Raw genomic sequence first — 15,592 nt, 5'->3', positions numbered from 1 at the left:
CACCAAACAGCCTAAAAAGCTATCACATTAACTATTATTTTTCACTTCCACTCTTAATGGACATAATTCCTCCACTGCCATTATAGTACTACCCTTCCACTTTTCTCCTTCTATCCTTCTGGATCACTCCATTTCTATTCCTTCCAGAAACAGAGGGTTTGTCAGATAAAGTTTTTATCTTAAGACAAACTGAGAAATGATGGATCTATATTTAAGTTTGGAGATCTGGAAAAATCATATTATAAAGTGTCAAGGGAAAAGCTGTTCAAAATACTATGATTATATGGTGTAAATGGGACATTGCAAGGGAAGAGAACAGATTGCCAATATTTAGATGTAATTCAGAAGGTAGAATTGAAAAACAGGAAGATGGCTGGTGTAAAATTAGATTTAACAGAAGGGTGAATTAAATCTGATATCAAAATTTAATATGTTGTCATACTCTTAAACAAATCCAGTAGAAGTCTTTGGGATTCTGACTAAATTAAATAACGATTGTAACAAATGTGGTATAAAAATCATCACTAAAAAAAAACTGAAAATAAACAGGAACACTAGATATATCAACTGCATTCTCAGTGTAGAATAAACAGAACAAGTAAAATATCTCAGCTATTTAGGCACAAACTTGAAGTGAAGATGGCAAATTAAATATGGAAACATAACAGAATAAGCAAAGATGGTAGTGTGGCAGAAGTTAAATATGAGGGTGTGCCAAAAAGTTGTGGTAATCACCAAGAAGGAACTGAGGTAGAAGCATGTAACTTATACATTATTCTACATATTCCCCGTGAAGTGTTACGACACTTGCTACAAAGATGCTTGTAATATCGTTTGCAATCCTCTGAGAAAAAAGTCTAGTCCTTGTTGCACAAACCAGTCCTCAGCTGCAGATATGACTTCATTATCTGTGGTAAATTTTGTTCATTTGAACTGTTTTTTTAAATCTGGGAATAGGTAATAGTCAGATGGGGCTAGGTCTGACAAACAGGGAGGGTGAGTGAAAAGCGGCACAGTGAAAGCCCAAGTTGCGTATTGCCTGTTGGGTTACATGAGCAGTGTTAACAGGTCCTGCAAAAGCAACATGCCTCTGCTCAGATTCCTGTGGCATTTTTCCTTCATTACCTCCTTCAATTCCTTCAGAGCTGCTGAATAAACTGCTGCTGTAACAGTTTCACCTTTTTTTTTTTGGAGGTACTTGGTAAAGATTACACCATCCATATCCCAAAAGACAATGGCAAGAACCTCCTTCCCTACTGACTTTTGAGTTCGAAACTTCTTTGGCTGCAGAGAACCTTTATGTCTCCATTCCACTGACTGATGTTTGGTCTATGGATCATAGTGCTGAAGCCACGTTTTATCAACAGTCACAATACGAGCCAAAAAATTTGTACCAGATTTCTCAAAATGATCCAAAATTGCTTGAGATAATAGCACACGTTCTCTCTTTTGGTCAGCATTCAGACATTTGGGGATCACCTCACTGAGCATTTCTGCATGTCCAGATGTTGGTGGATAACCCCCATCTCATTCCCTGGATATCCCCAGAATCTTTGGGGATATCCAGGGAATGCAGTGTATGTCGTGATCATCAAGGATCATGACATGCACTGCATCGATGTTTTCAGATGTGATTGCTTTTGGAAATTCTTCCTGACTTGGGGGACATCTGTGGTCTCAGGATGCCTAGTTTTAAACTTGGCCATCTATCTGGCAACTGTTGGATATGCTGGGACACAGTCCCCTAAAGTCTCACACAAAGTTTGGTGAATTGAATCTGAGTTGCGGGCTTTTCTTGCAACACATAAAACTTGATGACAGCCTGCACTTCTGTTTTTTCGAATTTCTTCAAAACCTCTGACATGTCTTCTTCTTATATATCCTAAAAGAAAAAGACCAAATTACAATTAGGCTTGTGTAGCTCAGTGGAAGTGGCACTTGCGTCCTCTGCGCTTGGCCGCTCAAAGTTAGACCTAGGTTCAAGTCTAGTCGCCGACTGTAGGAACTTTTTCTAAGCCTTTCTTTGACCAGTTCCCGAGTTAATCCATCTCTGGCATGGACATGTGAGTCCCCCCCCCCCAGAAACTCGGTTTTTTTTCCTATAAACTGAAGAAAATCGACTGTAGTACCCACATTATTTCAGACAATAACATATCCTGTTAGGATTAGGCATCAAGAGATAGCAGCACTTGTTTGCTGGTCTCTTCATCAGTAGCCGGCTATAATTAGTGATAGACATGGGTAAGCTATCTCTGATTGGCTACCAGTGGAGATTGAACTGCCCACTCAGTCTCCAAAAGCTAGACAGAGTATAAAGGCCTCGCCTATTCCCTATTATGGAATAAAAGGCGTTAGCTGACTCATTCATTCATTCTAATTACAATTCATTCATTCATTCTAATTACAATTCATTCATTCAAATTCAAATTGTTGAAACATGGGGGTTAAAGGGTTTTAAGATATGTTCTTTCTTGTGGTTATATCAGTTGCTTTAATATCATTTTTGTTCTAGATGTTTATCAGAACTTTTCAGTTCCCCCCCATATATTTATATGGAATAAGATGGAAATTAGACCAAAATACTAAACTGGCAGTACAGAATAGTTATATGAATCTATATGAATTATAATCTATATAATCTATATGAATTCAAAGTTATATGAATATATTTTAACTTATAGTTCTGGAGTTTTGTTAGAAATGAAACAGTCAAAGGCTAGTGCCCACAGATATGAGAGGTCTGAAAAAAATTGAGATACCGAACAGAGGACAAGAATGATATAATCATATGAAAAATGACAATATTGGAAAGTGACTGTCATTTTAGCATTGAGGGATGTGTGAGAAGAGCTAATCTAAGGTGGTATTGTTAAATTTTTATGGTTAGTCGTTTGTACCTTGTAATATTCTATTTATTTATTCTCATCTTAAATTCAACTATGCTTTTGTTAATCTTATACGTGTTGCGCTTCCAGCACCTTATGTCTTAACTCTATGCTGCTTTACTCTTAAAATAACTTTAATCTGCTTAAAATATATGCCACTATTAATCCTACTAAATCTTATTTCCTGTTCCCACTGCTAGTAAACAGACCTTAAGTTATCAGCCTGTCTACGATATGCAGGTTACAATGCTCACACTAATCAATGAGAAAAAAAAAATTTTTTTTTAATGACTGCGCCATTCTAATTGAATTAATGTAGTTTGAGAATTAAGGTAAGGAACACAGGCAAGATCTTAGTGAATACACATACTTTTCTATATCAAGTCGTGGCAATTCTTAATCAATAGAGCATGCAGGTTCACTAGTTTTTTTAGAGATAATGCATTGGCAACAGATCAGGCAAGGTAGTTAAACAGAACATTTTATTTAAACCTAGAAACAATGTACAATACATCAGAGAGGAAATGATCTCTCTCTCTCTCTCTAAGCCTATCTAAATATTTGTACTAGGAGCAACATATAACTGACTATGTTACACACAACTTACTAGACCCCCTTCACAATGTTAACTAATCAAAATTAAACATGTAGCGATTCTCTAAGTTATATCTTAGTTTAATTTCTTCCATTATATTGTACAAATTTACAATCAATCTACCCCCTTTGTAACCAAAACTCATTACTTAAGACTTTTCTAACAATTATCTGTAAGCACACTCATTACATATAATAATTCCAGTTTCATCTTTACAAAGCATTAACAAAATTTGTGCCTACTTACAATAGCCCTTTACATATACATTTCAGTCAATTGCACAATACCTCAGTCTGTCTTCACCACAGGTTGCGATCGTTGCTTGGACAATGCAGTGGTTCTCGTTCTGGGAATTGCTGGACAGGGGACCCGCGATTCTTCCATTGGTAACTGGAAAGGAACTGCCTAAGTCTCTGTTATGACCGCGGGAGGTAGCACTCTCCTAGCACGTCCATACATTCAATCAGGAGCTCCATCGAATAACGACCTCTCTCACTCACACACACACACACACACACCTGGAACTCTGTTCTCTGGGAAAGGACACAACTTGGAATCTAAAAATCGAGAACGTTCTTGTTTGTCTGTCTTCTTTATATCATCACTAATCCTTTGTTACTATGATGCAGTTTCCAGAATTACTCACCAGCATGATAACGTCACTTCGGCTCCCTCTGTTCGTGGGCGCATATTTTTATGTTCGCAAGACCTTGCGAACTTTTGTTTTTGCATAGTCATCGTTCTAATCTGGGTTAATTCCCTCTTTTCCGTTTTACATACAATTAAATGAGAATTAAATTATGCATTTTTACAGCAAAATCATTACATTTACTTTATTACAACATAAATTCTATTTTATATACGTTTGGAAACCTTTGTAAAATCGAACTTGAAAAATTAACTTAATTTATCATGAGAGATTTTACAGTATGGTCACTTAAGCAGAATAGATCAGTATAACAGGTGGCTGATGCTAAGATATCAGGGGAAAAAAAGTGCATAAGAAAATCAAAATCTAACATTAGTTAACTATAATTACAGCTAACAGTACCTCATAAGGCTGAAATCTAGAAATGCTGAAAATATAATATATAATTTGGAAGAAAATTATTGATAAGAAGCTAGAAATTATGTAAACTTAATTATGTAGCATATAATGATATCCATTATTACAACATGGAAAGGTAGCTGGAGTAGATGATTATCAACCAGAAATGCTTAGTATAGATGTATAAAAGTTTTGCAGTGGTTACACACTATAATTCAGAGGATCTGGTCAGAAGGTCAAATTCCAGACTGGAGTAAAGCTGTAATAGTTCCTATCTATTTTTTTTTTTAAAAAAAAGGAAATAAAGCTGAATGTGAGAATTACAGAGGAATTTCTCTACTAAGTATACCTGATAAGATTTATGCAACCATACTCGAAAAGAGATTACGAAAGATTGTGGAAGAAAAGATTGTGGACTAGGAGAACAAGCTGGGTTCAGGCCAAACAGAGATTATCAAAATCAGATTTTCACTTTATGACAAATAGTTGAGAAATCATGGAAACATGACAAGGTACCCAGAGAAAAGTTTTTTGAATCACTACACTAACATGGAGTAAGTGGAACATTATACAAAGCAATACAGTCAATATTTAAGTCGTAAGTTAGCAGTTAGAATTGAAGGAAATACAGGAAGATGGTTTGATGCAAAATCAGGGGTAAGACAAGGATACACATTATCTCTCCACTCTTATTCATCATCTATATGGATCGTATAAGAAAATTAAGAATATAAAGGAAGCAATTCAAAAAAGAAAAGTAAACGAGATCATAGTTGTAACAGGTATTAACAACTTAACTAGCAATAAGTACAGTATGAGAGAAGACATGAAAGGGTTGTTGGAAGAGGCAAGAGTGAAGAGTGAGAAAGTGGTGGTGGGAGGACTAGGGGCCATGCATGGAAGCTGGGCAAGAGCGTGGTTGACAAGGGTGTTAGAGCTAGGTTTTTTACTTGGAGAGTGGTGAATGAGTGGAATAAGCTTCCAGAGTCTGCTGTGGGTGCTACGACCATGAATGAGTTCAAGGCAAGATATGATAGATACTGTGTGAATGCTGAATAGTTGTTCCAGACATGATGTTAGGGCCTCCCTCGATGAGTCTTTCGACTCCTTGGAGTTTCCCGGAACAATAATAATAATAATAATAAAAAGTGAAAATCATCAGTATTTTACCTCGATATGATAAAAATGAATTAAGAAGCACTATGATGGCAAACCATTCAATGCGTAGGCTGTGTAGAAGGAATGGGTGCAAGTTTTTTTTTTTTTTTAGATGTGTGTGGGGTGGATTTGAGGGAAGACTGGATTTGTATAAGAGGGAAGGCCTACACCTGAATGCGTTTGATATCAGGAGTCTAGAAAAACTAATAACTGGTACGAGACCTAACACAGAGAATCAGGGAAACTAAATTATAAAGGGAGGAATGGTAAGAATGTGAATGTAAGAGCAACAATGTTATATAACTGTGTTAATGATGGGAATGGGCTTTGTCACAGAAATGTTGACGAGGAGAGAATGATTTCGACATTGGGTTCGTTCGGTTCGGACCCATCAAATGTGTGCAAAGATGTCTACCTACATGGTCTTTGTACTCTTATCTGCAGTCTACATGACACTGTTGGACCACTTGCAGATCTCTATTCTTCTCTAGTGCCTTAAGGCACTAGAGAAGAATAGAGATCTGCAAGTGGTCCAACAGTGTCATGTAGACTGCAGATAAGAGTACAAAGACCATGTAGGTAGATTATTATGCTTATACACAAATGCTAGAAGTATCAGAAACAAAGGGCTAGAGTTAGTTGCCTTGGTCAATATGTTGGGACCTCAGATTGTAGACATTAGTGAGACCTGGCTATCAGAATCAGACATACTAACTGGTATCGAGTGTAAAGGGTGCAGTATTTTTAGGAAGGATAGAGGATATGAGAGGGCATGCTGCTAATGATATCGTATGACTTTGAATCCAGTTAGAGTTGAGACCTATGATTCTAGTACTACTACTAACATTATTTCATGTGGCAGTGAGTTTGAAGTCATCTGGTGTGAGGTGGAATCTAACAAGATCAATTACATAGTGGGGTGCTGTTACAGACCTGGTAGATCGGTTGCTAGTAATGAAGAAATGCATTACCAAATAAAAAGATGAGCGCGAAAAGAGTAATCATAATGGGAGACTTTAATTATCCAAATATTGATTGGGTAGCAGTAGAATCTCATGAGAAGAATGAAAATGCATTTATTGAACTGTTGCAGCACAACTTCCTCAAGCAGCATGTGATAGAAGGAACTCGAGGGCAAAGAGTGTTAGATTTGATTATAGTATCAGAGGGCATTTCATTAAAGACATAGCTATTCTGCCTCTGGTTGGCGACAGCGATTATGCGGTACTCACTTGGGAAGTGACTAAGTTTATGAATGTTCCATTCAGAAAAGGTTACTTGCTGAACTACAAAGGAAACTATGACCAACTGAGAAGTATACTGAGTTCACTGGAATGGGATCAGTTGCTGGATAGGAAAATATTGACAGTGCATGGGAAATATTTAAACAATACTTAAATGATGCAATATCAGAATGTGTCTGGACAGTTTGAAGATTAAAATAGGGTAGGAGACAAATGGATGTGTAATCTTATTAAGCAAGAGATCCATAAGAAAAGGATGATGTGGAAGGAATACCGTGTACATAAGGATGATGTACGTTATGAAAATTATGAGCAGCAGGCTAGAATAGTCAACTGTTGTACAGAAAGCAAAGTCCTAGTAAGAAAAGAAACTGGCTCTGCATATTAAACACAACCCACAAGAATTCTATCGATATGTTGCAAGTAAAAGAAAGAATGAATATGAAAGAATAACTCTTCTAAATGCAGATGATATGAGGGTTATTACAGATGCAGAAGAGGTTGTTCAACTGATGAGTGTCCATTTTTGTTAAAAGCTATCAACCTGGTGTATGCAACAATGAGCTGACTGCTAACTCTTCAATGGATGAAGAAACTCGGGTGTTTGAGGATGAGCTATTAGAGCTGTTGCACAAACTGAATAAGAATTCAGCAATAGGGACTGAGGGGATATCAGTACATGTGCTAAAAGTGTTCAGCTGAACTGTCTAATCCTTTGACCAGGCTGTTTAATATGAGTCTCGGAACAGGGAATATTCTGTAGGAATTGAAAAAAATGTATGGTAATTCCATTGTACAAGGGTGATGCAAAGACCAATGTATCCAACTATTGATCAATTAGTATCTCAGGAGTGGTGGTGAAGATTTTGGAAAAATTGGTTAGGGCTCGCATTCAGAAATAGGTTGACAGTGAATCTCTACTTTGCAATGAACATGGGTTTACAAAGGAAAGGTCATGTTTTAACAACTTGCTCATATTCTATAATAATGTTATCATTGAACTAGACAAGGGGATTTATAATACTTTTAGATTTAATACTTTTGGATTTTTGCTAAGGCTTTAGACAGAATACAGCATGGTAGACTGTTGCATAAATTGGAGAATATGGGTTTGGGTTATAGAATATTAGCGTGGATGAGGATCAGTGCTTGGTCCACTGTCATTCAATCTGTACATTAATGACATTGGGAAGGATTTGACAAGTGACATACAGCTATTTGCTGATGATGCAAAGATAGGTAGGATAATCAAGAATGCGGCTGATATGCAGTACTTGCAGAATGATTTGAATAGGCTGGATGGTCATGGGAAAATGTATGTAATTTCAATGTCAGTAAATGTAAAGTAATTCACTTCAGCATGATTAGATATCCAATGTCATTTTATATTGGTGAGATTATACTAGAAGAAATTGATGAGGCTATCTTGGAGTGTTAGTTGACAGGAAGTTGAAGTTCATGGGCCATGTAGCAAAGATTGCAAATACAACTCAAAAGATAATTGCAATGCTGAAATGAACATTCACAAATAAGGATATCATTTTGCCTCTTTACAAGCTCTTGATAAAACCTCACTTGGTGTATCGTGTGCAGGTCTGGTCTTCTGGCTTCCATTGTGATTCTGATATGTTGGAGAAAGAGAGTGCAAAGAAGAGTATTAAAAATGATATCAGGATTGTGGAATACTGATTATGAAGACAGATTGGGAATTTGTAGGCTGCAGGCACTAGAAAAAACGGCGAAAGAGGTGATATGATTGAGACTTACAAACTTCTGAAAATGACGGAAGAATTTTTCAATTTATGGAGGGTGGGAAAGGAGAAAGGACACCCTCAAAGAAACTGGCCCGGTTGGTTGAGTGGTTAGCGTATGTGCTCTCCAGCCAAGGCTGGGGGTTTGAATCCGGCTGGTGGCATAGATGTTTGTGATTGTCCTACAAACTCTGTGTGGAAAGGGAATCTGCAACCCTACCACTTATTCTAGCAGGAGACTTCACTCCCAAAACCCGATGAGGTACGGGAGTGACCATAAGGCATCTACAGACGTCAAATGTGAAACTTTCTCTGGTAAAGGACAAGAGGGCATCCTTGGAAGCTGAGAATGAAAGCTGCTAAGAAGGGAGTGAGGGCTAGATTTTTCTCTCATAGAGTGGTGTGTGTGATTGGGATGGATTGCCATTGGATGTTATGAGTGCAAGCAGTGTGAATGAATTCAAGAATAACTATGATAGCTGGTGCGTGTAGTATGTGGCCTCCCTCAATGAGTCCATGACTCCCTGGAGGTTTCTCTTAATAATAATAATAATATGAATGAAAGTGGCATCAAGCGTGATATTAAATTGAACATGTCAAACTTAGATCTTTGCTTTATGCAGATGATGTTGTCCTAAACACATCTAGTGCAAATCACCAGGATTCTGCAACTAAATTCTGATAGGAGGAATAGTGAGAATCTATGTGTAAGAGTGACAATGTTAGGTAACTGTGTTAATGAATGGAATGATTATTATTATTATTATTACGAAATTATTATGAAGAAAAACAATTCTGTGTTTGTCTGGTTCAGACCTATTAAGCACATGTAAAGATGTCTGCGAAAGTAACTAGATAAGAACAGATATCTGTACATGAATGCTAGAAGTATCAGAAACAAAGTTGTAGAGTTTGTTGCCTTGGTTAATATATTGGGACCTCATATTGTACGCATTAATGAGACCTGGCTATCAAAAGCAGACATACTAACTGGTATCAAGTGCAAAGGGTAGACAGGATAGGAGAGGGCACATTGCTAATGATATCACATGACCTAAATCCAGTTAGTGTTGAGACCTATGACTGCAATACCAGTAAAAGTTTTTCATTTGATTGTCAGTTTGAAGCATGTGATGTGAGGTGGAGTCTAACAAGATTAAATACATAGTGGGTGTTGTTACAGACCTAGTGGATCGATTGCTAGTGATGAAGAAATATATCAAAAAATAAATACGATGGGTGCGAAAAGAGTAATCGTAATGGGGGACTTTAATTATCCAAAAACTAACTGGGTAGCTGTGAAATTGCATGACAAGAAGGAAACCGAATTTACTGAGCTGTTGTGAGAAAACTTCCTCAAGAAGCATGTGACAGAAGGAACTCATGGTCAAGATTGTTAGATCTGATTATAGTGTCAGAAGGGGTTTAGTTAAGCACATAATTATTCTGCCTCTGGTTGGTGATAGAGATCATGCAGTACTTGCTTGGAAAGTAGCTAAGTTTATGAATTTTCCATTCAGAAAAGGTTACATTCTGAACAACAAAGCAGGAAATCATGATCACCTGAGAGTATGCTGGATTCTGCATCATGGTATCAGTTGTTGGATGGGGAACGATATCGACAATGCATGGGAAATGATTAAAAAATACTTACATGATGTGATATCAGAATGTGTCCCTAGAGTTCAAACAATAGAGTAGGAGTGAAATGGATGTGTAATCTAATTAAGCAAGAGATTTGTAAGAAAAAAGATTATGTGGAAGGAATACCATGTGCATAAGGATGCTGTCAGTTATCATAATTATAAACAATGGGCCAGATGAGTCACAAGTGTTGCATGGAAAGCTAAGCCTAAGATGATGGATTCTGCAAGTTAAACTGGCTCTACAAGTTAAAGACAATCCAAAGGAATTCTATCGTTATGTTGCAAATAAAAGAAAGAATGAATATGAAAGAATAACTCTACTGAATGCAGATGGTATGTGGGTGACTGATGCAGAAGTGATTGTTCAACTAAAGATTAGTCATTTTGATAAAAGCTATCGACCTGGTATATGCAACACTGAACTCACTGCTAACTCCTCACTGTGTGAGGAAACTCATGTGTATGAGGAGGAAGTACTAGAACTGTTGCATAAACTGAATAAGAATAGGGTAGGGTAATCAGGAGTGCTTCTGATATGCAGTACTTACAGAATGATTTAAATGTGCTGGAATTGTGGGCATGTGAAAATGGCTATCGGTTTAATGTTATTAAATGTAAGGTCATGCACTTTGGCATGATTAGGTTATTTGATTTCATATTATACTGGTTGGATTATGCTATAAGAAAGTGATCAGGCTAGGAATCTTGGAATGTTAGTAGATAGGAAGTTGAAGTTCAGGGAACATGTAGCAAAGATTGCAAATACAACTCAAAAGATAATTGCAATTACTGAAACAAACTTTGACATGCAACGATAAGGATGTCATTTTGCCTGTTTACAAGGCCTTGATAAAACTTCACCTGGACTATTGTATGCAGGTCTGATCTCTGGTTTCCATGATGATTCTGGTACAGTGGAGAGAGTGCAAAGGAGAGTATCAAAAATTATATAAAGATTGTGGAATACTGATTATGAAGACAGATTGAGAATTTTTAGGCTGCAGACACTAGCAAACAGGAGAAAGAGGAGTGATATACTAAGCCTGATGACTTACAAACTTCTAAAAGGTTATACAGAATTTCAGTAGATGGAATTTTTAATTTTATAGAGGATGGAAGTTGAGAATGAATGCTGTGAAGAAGGGACTGAGTTGTACATGATTGGAATTGATTGCTGTTGGATGTTGTGTGTGCAAGTAGCATGAATGAATTCAAGCATTCAAACCAGTTTTAAGTTATGGATCTGAGAGTTGGGTTAGAAATAAAGCACTTGATCAAAGACAACAGACCACAGATATGAGGGTTCTGAGAAAAATTAGGGAAGTGAACTGATGGTATCAATGGCAGAATTGTATTAAAACTGAAGATAATAGAAAGGAACTTGACATTGTTAGCATTCAAGAATGTGTCAGCAGAGCTAATCCAAGATGGTATGGCCACTTAAATAGAAAGGAAAGATTAGAAAAACAGGTGTTTGATGCCAAGATTACAGGAAAAGGACACAGAAGAAGACCAAGGTCTAGGTAGATTTATTCAGTCACAAGTACCTTAGAAGAATGTTAGATATATGATATGATATTGGAGTGCTCACAAATAATAGACTAATCTGGAGGAAAATTGTTGACAGGAGATTAATAATAATGTAAACTTATTCGTGTAGTTCTGTCATAGTGATCTTGAGCACCCATTGCAGATACATATCAGGAAATTGATGATGATTATTATTATATTATTATTATAACATGTTTATAACTCATAAATCTATACCTATCAGAATATTTAATCACTATTCTGAGGAGCAGTTGAAAGAGAGATTACATTCTTACTCATAATAAGAGTGTAACCTCTTATTCATAATGAATAAGAATGAATTCACCTATAGTACATTAGTACCCAAGACTATGTGTTAGATAATCTGAAAACTTTGCTTTTGACCAACGATGGAATTTTTTCATGCCACTTCAGGCCTCTGATAATATGAAATAGTACAAATTCCATGACAGACTTTGGAGTGGTGGGGGTTAGAAACCAAAGTTTATGGCAGGACAACTCCACTTGCCTGTGCCAAAGATTGACTAAATCAAGAACAGGTTGGGAAAAAAAAAGCCTAGAAAAAGTTCCTCTAGTTAGCAACTAGAATCAAACTTATAATGATCTTTCTTCTGGTGGTCTACCACAATGGAAGTAAATACTATTTACAAGAGCTACATAGGCATCTATAGATATGTGTGTTTCTTGAATTAATTGAATGTTTTGTGGGAAGAAAAAAGTCAATTTCTTCAGTAAATGGGAGAACTACCAGTACAGTTTAAAACTGGCAAGCATGGCCCTGTGTAAAAAGGTCTCATAGAATTCCCCCTTGCCATAGATAAGATCTGAACTTTGGTCTCATTTCTAAGCAAGTAATATAGTATATGACAAAACTACTCAGCAGCTGAGACACGGACAGCAAACACAATTTTCAACCAATAGACTCAAGGTCTGAATCCCACTATGGCAAAAATGTTTTGAAAGTCTTTAGATAGACTATCGTCTTGTTTACTGGTGAAAGCTAAAGACTTTCACAAACATTTGGAAGGGACTTGAAAAAGTGACTCTCTAACCCTGAGCCCACCCAAGCAAGCTATTGTTTTATTTAGAGTATGTGAGCACCATGAATTTATTGTATTGTGCTACAAGCTTCCCACTTTGTCATGAATGGCAGTACTACAAAAAACAATAATGTTATAAAAAACTATTCACTACTGGTGATGTAATTATTTCCAAAACCACATTTAATTTTCTTAAATTATATATATATATATATATATATATATATTAGTGAAGCAATCTACTGTTGTTCTTCTACTTAAGTGTGTGAGCAGAATGAATTTATTAACAGTGCTTATTTAACAGATCGTTTGTAATTGAAAAAGCTTTGTTTCTAAACTTAGTATATAAAAATTATAAAGGCTTACCTACCTGTCAATGAAAACAACTTTGTTAATACTCAGTTTATTAGATAAGTACATTTTTCCACAAGCCCTACACACCAGTGATGATGGATTTATACCATTAACTAATTGCTGGTCATCCAAGACATTAGATTTATGTAATACAGTGTCCATAATTTTCTTATCTTTAGAACAATAAAAACACAAATTTCTGTCCTGAGTAGAACTGAATACACTATCCTCCTTCTGACTAAACCACCATGTTTGCAGAAGCTGTGCACTCTTGCTGGGGTAGACAAGCAGAACCTACAATTGCAATGACTATATTAGACAGACAAAAATAAAAAAAATGTTTTAATATTTTAATTTATTGATTCATTTAAGTTAAGTCTTAAGTCACTTGAATGAATGAATTTTTAAATAGTGGACCATTTTTAAAGTAAAGCAACAAAATAATTAAAATCATTAAACAGCAATTAAATTCTAATACATCATTTTTCTTTTTATGAATATACAAATAGTAAATTGTTGATGTTGATATAATCAAAATTTTTTTTAAAAAATTTAATATTTTTATCATTAAAATCCATTAAAAAGATGGATGACAAACAAGATACTTATGACATTTTTAATAGGAAAAATGTAAGAAAGTGTTCCTTGATATGACAACTATGTAACCTAATTCTCTACACTGCAAGCAGCTTGGCTGGAAATAAGGCAACTGATGTGAAGTCATCAATCTCTATATGCACCAAGTAGTCTAGGCATGAAGATACGTCACATGCAAACTTTGTTTGCATTCACTTGGGTAAAGAATTAAAAAATAACAGTTTCTTGGCAAGTTTAATTTAGTTGTAGAAATTACTATTTTTGAAGAGATATTTCATTATTTAATCAACCTGCTAACCTCGTATCCAGATGATTAAACAAAAATCTTTATATTCAAAAGTAATATTCTTTTTAAATTATAATTAAGAAATTATATTCTTGTTAATATCCTTTATCCAAGCACCGAGCTTACAAAGTCTGCATGTGAGGTAAGTTCATGATTAAGTCACTGATGGAGACAGATGACTTAACATCAAATTGCGCTAGTATCTCATAATCAAAACTGATATAGGCTGTGACGTTTCCCATAATTCATGGAAATATATGTCTGAAAGGGAGTGCATATTGCCATGTAATTATGAAAGGCAATACACACATCCAAAAGGAAGTGTGTATTGTGTGTAGTGTGTATTTTCTATCATGCTACACATCCAAAAGGAAGTGACACTAAGTACAGTCTAGGTTCAAAGCATGGTGGGTTTTGCTTAATGCTGCTGTGTAGATATGGGGTTCAGCATGGTAGAAAATCCTACTTTCAATTATGTGGCAAGACCAATTCAGAGATGTTTAGAGACCAGTGTCCATTCAAAGCCTTTCCAGGTGTCTACCAGATTCCTCACTCCTGTCGTTTGTTATACTTTTGTAAATCCAAAAGATCTATCACTGTTCATTGTCATTAACATAAAAATTACATCAAGTGCCATCATGAACCTAAGCAGCCTGGTTTAGGTTTACTCCATGAACAAAAAATACACTAAAAAAAAGCAATGAAGAATTGCATTACCTGAGGCATATACTTGCTCTCAAAGCATACAAACGAAGGCAATTAACAAAATTCTTTATACACCTCCAACAGATGCTTCAAATAAATAGGATTTCAAAAATGCAATTATATTACTTTACATCAAGAATGTTATGAACAAAGTTGCAATGTTGCTTCATGATTACGATGTTAAAGCGTTTTTTTTTTTTTTTGGGGGGGGGGGGGGGGAATTGCCATTGTATAAGATTTTGAAGTTCTAACATCCACCAAAACCTTCACATCCTCTCATAAAGAAGAACAGGAGTATACACAATTCATTGGTCTTGTGACATTTGCCACATAGGCCAGGTGGGATAGTCTGGAGAGAGGTATGTCTGAACATGCAAAAAATGTTGAGGGAAAAAAAAAGCGGATCAGGAATTACCCATCCACACAACTAATACAGGCTGCCAAGTAGTTTGACAGGAAACAGAAATGCAATATATTGATCATGATTGTTTTATAAGAAAATTTAAAGAAGACTCAGAAATGCTGTGTATTCCCACACAACATAACAAAAACCAAGGTTTAATCCTACACCAGGTTTGGTCTGCATTCATCAAAAATCTAATAATCATGGAACCAGGATACGACACGTGTTATGCCACAGAATGTGACAGCAACAACTAGTATTGTTCCAACACTTACATGTTAGTTAATACAATGTTTTTTTTTTATCTGATCACTTTGTTTATATGCACT

The 15,592-nt window shown here is 35.9% G+C and overlaps 1 protein-coding gene across 3 annotated transcripts in view; it reads right to left on the bottom strand.

Moving 5' to 3' along the window:
• The window catches only part of LOC150107462 (tRNA-uridine aminocarboxypropyltransferase 1), a 90,853-nt gene that overhangs the window by 33,772 nt on the left and 41,489 nt on the right, over positions 1-15,592 (bottom strand). For all 3 annotated transcript variants that reach the window (XR_016548196.1, XM_090391311.1, XM_090391310.1), the window contains exon 4: positions 13,289-13,566. Coding sequence is in view for 2 of the 3 variants with exons in the window: in XM_090391311.1 (XP_090247437.1) it covers positions 13,289-13,566 (278 nt within the window). In the remaining variant the exon portion in view is untranslated. The remainder of the gene's footprint in view (positions 1-13,288; positions 13,567-15,592) is intronic.

The sequence above is a fragment of the Typopeltis vanoorti genome, chromosome 4 (assembly GCF_054136105.1).
Source record: "Typopeltis vanoorti isolate ZY-2024b chromosome 4, IOZ_Tvanoo_1.0, whole genome shotgun sequence".
NCBI lineage: Eukaryota > Metazoa > Arthropoda > Arachnida > Uropygi > Thelyphonidae > Typopeltis > Typopeltis vanoorti.
Note: the sequence above shows the minus strand (reverse complement) of the source record. Positions and strands in the feature narration are given on the sequence as shown.